Here is a 9827-nt window from a genome sequence, read left to right on the forward strand (position 1 = left end):
CGATTATAAAATACTACTATTGACCTTTAAAGCACTGAATGGTCTCACACCACAGTACCTGAGTGAACTTCTGCTCCTCTATGACCTGCCACGCTTACTTAGATCAAAAGGTGCAGGCTATCTGCTGGTACCTCATATAGTGAAGGCTACATCAGGGGCCGGAACCTTTTCTTACAAAGCCCCACAGTTATGGAACAGCCTTCCAAGTAGTGTTCGGGAATCAGACACGGTCTCAGCGTTTAAGTCTCGGCTGAAAACATATCTGTTTAGTCAAGCCTTGTGTTAATGGTGTTTATGAGGTAAAGGTGTAGATCTGGAGGATCCTCAGACAGAGTGTTTTGGTAAACTGGGATGTATGGATGCTGTCAGTCCCCACTCGCTTGCTCACTCGAGTTTGTTGATGGTGTAGTGGCTGCTGCTTTATGTCCCAGGGCCCCTCATGCCTGTGTTACCTTCTGACTCTCCCCTTTTAGTTATGCTGTCATAGCTAGTTGCCGGAGTCCCTGCTTGTACTCAGTGCAATATGTATACTGTTCCTACTTATTCAGGTGACATTGGGCATACCTAACAACCTGTGTTTTCTCTCTCTTACCCCCCCCCACCCCAAATCTGTCCCTCTGAGTTACATGTGGGTCCTGGGATCGAGATGCTGACCTCTTCTGCTCCTCAGACCTGCCTGATCCATCCTGGTGCCCTGTGTCTGGTTGGAGTCTCATCGCATTGCTCCTGTGGAGGGCGGCCCCATGTGGACAGTTGGGGGTCACGCCTGGAGGACGCTCTGGACTCTTGCAGTGGTGCTTTTGTGGCTGGGAACTGCAGATGACTTGCTGACTTTGGGACTGCGGTTGTCGTGAACGGTTTTGCACTCGGGTTTCCATCAGTGGGGGGTTTATAGCATCAACGAAGCTGACTTTATGTTAGGACTGTTAATGCTATAGTCATGTTGTCTGTTGTTGCCCAAATGAGGATGGGTTCCCTTTTGAGTCTGGTTTCTCTCGAGGTTTCTTCCTCATGTCATCTGAGGGAGTTTTTCCTTGCCACTGTCGCCACCGTCTTGCTCATTGGGGATAGATTAGGGACAAAATTAGCTCATATTTTAAGTCGTTCAAATTCTGTAAAGCTGCTTTGCAACAATGTTTATTGTTAAAAGCGCTATACAAATAAACTCGACTTTCTGTGCGGAGTTTGCATGTTCTCCCCGTGTCCGCATGGGTTTCCTCCGGGTGCTCCGGTTTCCCCCACAGTCCAAAGACATGCAGGTTAGGTTAACTGGTGACTCTAAATTGAGCGTAGGTGTGAATGTGAGTGTGAATGGTTGTCTGTGTCTATGTGTCAGCCCTGTGATGACCTGGCGACTTGTCCAGGGTGTACCCCGCCTTTCACCCGTAGTCAGCTGGGATAGGCTCCAGCTTGCCTGCGACTCTGTAGGACAGGATAAGCGGCTACAAATAATGGATGGATGGATATACTTTTTTTTACTGCTTGTCCAGACAGAAAACAAGTACACACATGCTGATTTGTTAATTTTTTTTTAATATTTACATCATTTTCTTAAAAAAAAACAAAAAAAAAACAAGGATGCTGTTTACCCTCCCTCCCTTCCTTCCTCCCTCTCCTCTTGTGAGATTTCTGACAAGAAAAATATTGTTAATCCGACAAATAAACCAACAAACATGTGTCCGCAAAAATAAAGCTTATTTAGCAAGCTATGTGGAACCTGGCAGTGCTAGATACACTAGATTACAAAAAAAATAATATTTTGTGATTTTGGTGTAAGAATAGCATCTCAGTCAACAAAAATACAATCATCATCATCATCATCGTAACATCTGTACCAACATCTGTCCTGCTAAAGTGTAACACTTCCTGCTTTCTAAACCTTCAACAGATTCTCATCATCTTCATCCTTGAGAGCCTTGATGAAGACTAAAAAATGTTTTCTCTATTTTGCTCTATGATACAGTGCATGAGTACAAAAGTGCAAATGATTTTTCTTTTCTATCACACTATTATCTCTGTTAGACATGTTCAGCTTTTGCTATCACAGCAGCTTCCACAGCAAAACACTCTTCACAGGCAAGTCTCCCCCCCACCTCACTGATATTCTGGAGCACCAGTCCAAAAGCACGTGGATGTCTGTCTCGTCTATGAATCAGAGGATGGATAGAAAAAAAATGGACGCTCCGAGCTTTTCAGTTCGTCAACTGTTAAAAGAACGAAGGGAGAGCGAGTCAGGGTCGTGTGATAGCACCTCAATGACCGGACACGGCTTTGGCTGGAAGGAAAAAAAACACAGAACACAAACACACACAATAAAGAGTCAGGAACAAAACAACCATGCGGATGCAGTGGGATTTTTTTGTTTTTGTTTTTTTAACATTCACAGAAAACTGGATTTAATCAAAAGAGAAAAGAAGGTAGAAGAGAAGCGAGAGAAAGAAAAGGAAGGAATGATGAAAGAAATAGAAAACAAAACAAAAAAAGAGTGATGAAACATTGCAGAAACTTCTCCGAATGAAACTGTTATACCAAATTCCACCACAAGAGGCAGAGGATTTTTTTCCCCTCCTGACTCTTCATGACAGAGTGAAATGTTAACAATACGCATGTTATTCCACATTCAACCAGCAGGAGATTTGGGAAAATTTTCTAGTTCAGATCTTTTCTACATTTGTACCCCACATGAAAAGCTTTGCAAAATTTCACACAGCGCTGCCTGATTTTCCACATGGAGATATCCGACATTCTCAGAGACTCGGATCAGCTCGAGCTGAAATTCCCTCTGCTTAAGGGTGCCAATAATTTTAGACTTGACTATATGTACCGCTTGTGAATGGTTTATGTTTTTGACATCAAGTTTCAAATGATGTGTCGGACGGAAAGCATGAAAATGTGAAGAGAGTAAAGTGAGAACGGATACACGTCTATCTGAAAAATATGTGAAAGAAAGAAAGAAAGAAAGAAAGAAAGAAAGAAAGAAAGAAAGAAAGAAAGAAAGAAAGAAAGAAAGAAAGAAAGAAAGAAAGAAAAGCAGGCTACCTTACTGTAGTGTAGAGGGAGATAAAAGTTCTCCTCCCTCGCTCTGTCTGCAGCGTGGTACAGTGAAAAAGAGCTCCAGTTAAACACCACACACATACACACTCCACATACACAATCATTTATGATCATTAAATCATTAACGCACACAGTGATCAGATTTCTCTCCATTTATTCCACACAGACATGCAGCGTGCAGTGTGTGCGCGCGTGTGCGAGTGAGAGACTGTGTGTGTCTAGAGGAGCGACAGCAGGCTGAACGTCATCAGCACTGGCGTTAATCAGGGCGCCTGCAGGTTCCTCACATTACATTTCACTTCAGCTGGAATTTAAAGAGCCAATCAGCAGCCTGGATGCAACGAAGGTTTAATTAAAAAAAAAAACTCCTTAAACTAATGAACACTATGAGGAAACTCGTTACTCTACATGTCTAATTGAACAGCAGCAACAACACAATTCAGAAAAAATACAACAGAGAAAAAAAAAGACGAACAAGAATACAAATTAAAGCCGCAAGCGGCCTTGACGGGCCCTCGCGCCAACGGCCAAGGGGGGCGGGGGCATGCGTCCCCGCGAAAGACCTTCCACAGCTTCTTCGGCAAGAGACATTACTCCCACAATGGCGACAAAGCACAGAATTGGACACATGGCAACAATAGGGTCTCGCACTGTACGGTGCTCGGGCCCTAATAATAATAATAATAATAATAATAATAAACCTTCAAAAACAATAGGGTCTCGCACTGTACGGTGCTCGGGCCCTAATAATAATAATAATAACTAGAAACTATACGCCAAGCAGACACCTTAATGCGAGAGGCAAAAATCACAACACGTTAGGGGGCGCTATAGAGGCCCTGAGGCCCGCCTGGATCTGGGCTTCTGGTTCTCAGTAGCGGTGGCAGTCTAAGAAAAAGGAGCCAAATTTCGTGCGTTGTCGACCATGGCAAGCGCCCCAATAAGGGTCTTGTAAAGAGTTTGCTTGGCAAGTTTGACAGATCAGAAGCTGCAATATCATTTTTGCCATAACCAGCACCCCCAGGGGCGAAAGTGCACAAAATTTGGTGTAGATGTCAGGTGAGCTATGAAGAGTTTGCGTATGAAGTTTGATGACAATTGAGTAAATAGAAGATGAGATATAGATTTTTGAAGAATAAATTTTTTGGTTTTTCCCATGTCAGTAGGTGGCGCTATGCTGTACATGAGCGATTATGAGTTGGAAAAATAAGTGTCTACAACAGCAACGTACTATCACAAGGTAGTGGTGTGAAGGAAAAGCATTATGGAATAATTTACCAAAAACCCGTTTTGGAGCAATTGCGTCGGCCAAAAACAGCACCCCCCATGGACGAAAATTTCCAAAATGTGGTATACATGACATGGGAGGTAGTAAGAGGGTGGCCGTGAAGTTTGACCAAATTTGAGGAAAGATTGGAATTTTTGCCCAAAAATAGCGCCCCCAGTGGCGAAATATCACAGAAATTGGGTAACATGTCAGAAGCCCAATGAGTGATTTGCGTGTGAAGTATGAGCAGTTTTGAGCAATCAGAAGATTTGTTATGAATTTTTAAGCATGTAAAATTTTGCATCGAAAATTGATTGACGTATAACTTCTGAACGGTTAATCCTACGTGAAACGTATTTAGTAACTTTTGTCAGCCATGTCTGTAGATGATGTGCATCAATTTTGGAGACATTCCTATGAACGGTCTAGGAGGAGTTGCGCCGTCTTCGTGGCCATGCATTTCGCACAAAAGTGAAATTACCTCACTTCCTGTTGGGCGTGGCTAATGCATTGGCATTACATTTTTGTCCGGCTTAGTGAGATACATATGCGTACCAAATGGCATGCCACTACTACAAACTACATGGCACCCAGGCACCTTAATGCGGGAGGCCAAAATCACAACGACTTAGGGGGCGCTATAGAGGCCCTGAGCCCCGGCCAAGTTTGGGCTTCTGGTTCTGAGTAGCGGTGGCAATTCTCGGAACTGGCGCCAAATTTCGTGCGTTTTCGCCCATGGCAAGCGCCCCGAAAATGGCCCAACAGCGGAGAAAAATAAAGAAGAAGAAGAAGACGGAAGAAGAAGAAGAAGAAGAATAGTGAACTCTTACAAGAACAATAGGGCCTTCGCCCATAGGGCTCGGGCCCTAACAAGAAAAGAGAAGAACAACAACAACAAGCTGGCAGAGAAGGGAAACAAAGAAACATTGCAAGCTAGACAGCCTTTCAATTTCACAAAATCGGTGAAATTTAGTTCCGTCTGAAATGTGGTGATTGTGATATCTGTTTATTTCTGTAATATCTCACAAAATATCAGGCCATTCTGTGGCTGGGAAGTTATTTAATTTGAGCGGATTAAAGCAAATAATGTGCATGAAATCGCTCGCTTGGTGCAGTCAAGCAGACAGAGGAAGTCCGTGTGCGCATGCGCAGGTTTACCTTCTTCTTCTTTTGGGTTTTACGGCAGCTGGCATCCACAGTGTTGCATCACTGCCATCTACAGGTTTACCTTTGAGCGTGCACTGACAGTTCCATCATTCTGTCGCTAAACGAACAGCTGATCACACCGAGGTGCTCGCTGAGCGCCCATATTTATTAGTTTGGTCCTGCGTTTCCTTTCCTTCGTATAGAACATAACGTCTTTTCTTCTCGCTTTCTTTCCGTTACTGTAGTCGCTCTTTCACGTCTCATTCGCACACTCACGTCCTCCATTTTTCTCTCCTGTTTCAAATTTATATCCCACAATGCCTTGCGTGAACGGCGAAAGCCCACCACGTGATGCATGACGTAGTATTTTGAATTGGGTCATGGTGAAGCAGGAAAAAATGGTGGAGAATTTCAAAAAGGAATTAAGACAAAGAAGGGAAAGATAAAGAAATGAACAAAGAGGAAACCCAAGAAGGAAAAAAAATGAAAATGAAAATAATTAAAAATGGAAAAAAATCCCTTTCAGTCAGAAGAGCTTTTAACAGATTTATAAATCTGCAGATGCTCTGATTAACTCCTCTCTCTCGCTCACACACACACACACACAGAAACAGGAAGTGGTGTGTTTCTAACAGCAGCGTCTGTAGTAACACTGCATACATTCCCGTGTTCCTCGCTCTAATCGCTCTTGGAGCTCTACAGATGGTGAAGCGCCTGGTGTTTGGCAGCAAGAACAGCGAGAAGGAGGTGAGGAACCCGAAGGAACCTGCAGCTCTTTGTTAATGACACACAATCGACAAAAGACGGCGTTTGTTGGTGCTTCACAAAAGGCCATTTACAGACAATTCACACACTACTGCTGCTCCAGATGTGGAGGCAGCAGGCTGCTGGGGGCGGGGGGGTGTCTCCATCTTCTCATAGAGTCATGCACAATCATACAGCCAACAAAGTGACGAAACACACACACGGGAAACAATTAACAGAAGTGTAGAAGTGTGTTAAAGTATTTAGCAGGTTAGTCTCTTACTTTTGTTTGCTCTGATTAGACAAAGGTGTAGTGAAATCCATTGCTCAGAGGAGGAGGGGGAGGAGGAGGGGAGGAGACGACAGGAGCGACAGCAGAAGGAGGAAGAGGAGGAGGAGGAGGAGGAGGAAGCATGGTGGGACTGTTAACCTGTGGAGAAACTACACAGGAGCAGAGAGCAGGACAGACAAGGGTTAATACACACACACACACACACACACACACACCAAAACAAGTCCATTTATGTTTTATGTCTATAGAAAGAAAAAAGAAAAAATAAAAATAAAAAAGAAAATACATACAGAACTAAAGGGAAAAGTTTTCAAACAAAAAAAAGAAAAGGATGAGAGGAAGGAAGACAGAGAGAGAACGAAAGAACAATAACATTTTATTCTATAAATAATTGTCTTATTTAACAGGAACACACATACAGTACATACACTGGATATAAAAGTTTACACACCCCAGTTAAAATAACATTTAATATCATACATCATTCACAGCCCTGTGATGACCTGGCGACTTGTCCAGGGTGAACCCCGCCTCTCGCCCGTAGTCAGCTGGGATAGGCTCCAGCTCGCCTGCGACCCTGTAGAACAGGATAAAGCGGCTACAGATAATGAGATAAGATGAGACATCATTCACATTTGGGAGGGGAGGGGCAGGGGGGCTTACAATAACCTGGTTGGTTATGGGGTCATGTGACTGCTCAGGACTAACCAAATCACATTCAAACTCCTGCGTACGCCCGTCATCAATGATCAGCTGATTTCCTTCACACCTGCTTGGTTTCATCCGACTGCTGAACCCTGAGAGATTCCAAAGCATGTCCTGGGTCTCACTGTGGAAAGGTACTGAGGCTACAGGAGAGAGGGATTTCCAAAAGATCTACCATGGAACACTGAAAATGGAGCGCCACGGTGACGTTCCCAAGAATAGGACGTCCCTCCAAAACTGACGAAAGGACGAGAAGAAAACTCATCAGTGAGGCTGCTGAAGGACCAACAGCAACATTAAAGGAGCTGCAGGAACATCTGGTAAAGACCTGATCGCTCATCACTCCCTGCATGTGATACAACATCTCTCGTCTTCTTCACGTTTGGGCTACAGAGTCGAGACGGAAGCCGTTTCTCACAAAATTAAAAAAAAAAAAAAAAAACACCTACATCTAAATCACCTCAAACCATCTGGTGACGTGTGTTGTCATGAGATGAAGGTAGAACTTTTGGGGTTGGACGTAAACAATATGTTTTGGCACAAAAATCACCCAAAGAACACCACAGGCACAGTGAAGCATGGTGGTGGGAGCATCACGCTATGGTTCTGCTTCTCTTCAGCTGGGACTGGAGCTCTAGTCAAGATAGAGGAGATATCTCCATGGAGTCATGGACACCTCCAAATCCCAATCCTCTGTTAGGCCGAATCCCATTTCACCCCTTGGACCAACCCCTTGGCCCTTCCCCTCCATTTTGCGCGTTCACGTGAAGGGGTAGGGGTATCCCAATCCCAGTTAACGCGGAGGGGGAGGGGAAGGGGTAGGGCTTCTGTACCCCTCCAAACGGAGATTTTCCTGGAGCAGACTCCGAACGAAGGGGTTTGAGTGATTTCCCACAATGCCATGCGGATTTCAGCGAGATTTCATGCGGATTTCAGAAAGATGGCGGTTCCCGCGGCGAAAGATTGTCATAAATGTATTTTCTCCATTATTTACGTGTTTTAAGTTGTTATCCAGAGGAAACACGCCGCTTGATTCGCTTTCGAGCTGAGAATGAGCAGCGATTTCTGAAATCCAAGCTGCTGCTAAAAAGCTTTGGGAGTGAGTATTGTTTTCGGTTGCTTTACTGCGTACGTTTTGTTCTGTTATTCTCGCTTTTATTGTTTACATGAGTGTTCTGACACCTCATTCTGTCGGATGTGGTGCACGAAGCGCCAAAGATATCCCATTCAGTGGTGTTAGTTAACAAATCACACCCTGCCAGCAGAGATTTCTGCCTCTGGCTCTGACTGTAGCGGCTGGTCGCAGCCAATGACGCGTCGCGTTTTGCTAACGTAAACGCTGACGGAGGTACGCGATGACGTATGCGATCGTTGAAGGGCTATCCCAATACGTAAGGGTTGAATTTCAAGCCCTATCCCTTGTAGCTCAGTTTCAAGGGGAAGGGCCAAGGGGAAGGCGGAGGGGAAGGCGGAGGGGTAGGGGTAGAAATTAGAATTGGGATTGGGCCTTAGACAGCTGAAGAAGAAAAATTTCACCTTGCAGCACAAAAATGATCCAAAACACTAATCCAAGTCAACAAAGGAACAGCTTCAGGAGAAGGTGGTCAGCGTTTGGAGCGGCCCAGTCAGAGCCCAGATCTAAATCTGAGCATTTTTCAAGGAAGAAGAGTCGAACTGAGCAAATGAAGACCAAAAGTGTTAAGAGGTGTGTATACTTATACAAACAGGTTATTAAAAGTTTTCTTTTTCCCCCAATTCATTTTTTTCCACTTGAATGGTGAAATGGTTGGTTGCTGTTTCACATTAAAAGGTGGAAAAAGATCTGATATGATTTATCTTGTGATTTTTAACAGGGGTGTGTAAACTTTTTAAATCCATTGTATATCCAACTTGTCTTTTCATGAGTGGTTCTTTCTTTCTTTCGTTCACCCCTTTGACTGTTTTTCCATCCCTCTTCTTCTCCTTCTTTATTTCTGACACCCAGCTCTCCACTCGCACCTCTGCTTGCCTGCGTGACATCCAGACCTGGATGGACGACCATCAGCTGAAGCTCAACCCAGGCAAGACGGAGGTGATCTACATTCCTGCTCCATCCTCAGACATTGTCATCTCCCTGGGGGGCATCTCTAGGTCTCCATCACCCAGTGCAAAGAACCTAGGGATCATGTTCGATGACAAACTCTCCTCCTCTGCGAAAATCACTGCAGTGACCTGGACGTGTAGATTCCTCCTCTACAACATCCAAAGGATCCGCCCTTTTCTCACCACCTACTCTACTTGGCTCCTGGCCCAAGCACCAATCCACTCCTGCTTGGACTACTGTAACTCTCTCCTTGATAGCCTTCCAGCTTCTTCCATCAGACCCCTGCAGTTCACCTGGTCTATAACCTCCCTCATTCTTCCCATGTCACCCCTCTGCTTGCTGACCTGCACTGGTTACCAATTGCAGCTCGCATCAAATTTAAGACATTGGTGCTAGCTTACCGGGCTCTCAAGGGGCATACTTCCAGAGTCTGATCCACATGCCAGCCAGATCCCTACGCTCCGCTAATACTGGTCGCCTGGCCCCTCCTCCTCTCTGCTCCTGCCCAGCCCACTCAAGACTGCTGTCTGTCCTGG

General features: G+C 44.7%; 1 protein-coding gene across 9 annotated transcripts in view; it reads right to left on the minus strand.

Moving 5' to 3' along the window:
- Window positions 1-1513: 1513 nt before the first annotated feature.
- Window positions 1514-9827, minus strand: part of plekha7b (pleckstrin homology domain containing, family A member 7b) — a 248422-nt gene continuing 240108 nt past the window's right edge. For 8 of the 9 annotated variants that reach the window (XM_060940787.1, XM_060940779.1, XM_060940780.1 and 5 more), the window contains 3 exons: window positions 6495-6652; window positions 3040-3086; window positions 1514-2275 (listed from right to left, as the gene is read on the minus strand). In XM_060940787.1, the coding sequence (XP_060796770.1) occupies window positions 6510-6652 (143 nt within the window). In that variant the 3' untranslated portion in view covers window positions 1514-2275; window positions 3040-3086; window positions 6495-6509. The remainder of the gene's footprint in view (window positions 2276-3039; window positions 3087-6494; window positions 6653-9827) is intronic. The other variant, XM_060940782.1, reaches the window with a different exon arrangement.

The sequence above is a fragment of the Neoarius graeffei genome, chromosome 15, assembly GCF_027579695.1.
Source record: "Neoarius graeffei isolate fNeoGra1 chromosome 15, fNeoGra1.pri, whole genome shotgun sequence".
NCBI classification, from domain to species: Eukaryota; Metazoa; Chordata; class Actinopteri; order Siluriformes; family Ariidae; genus Neoarius; species Neoarius graeffei.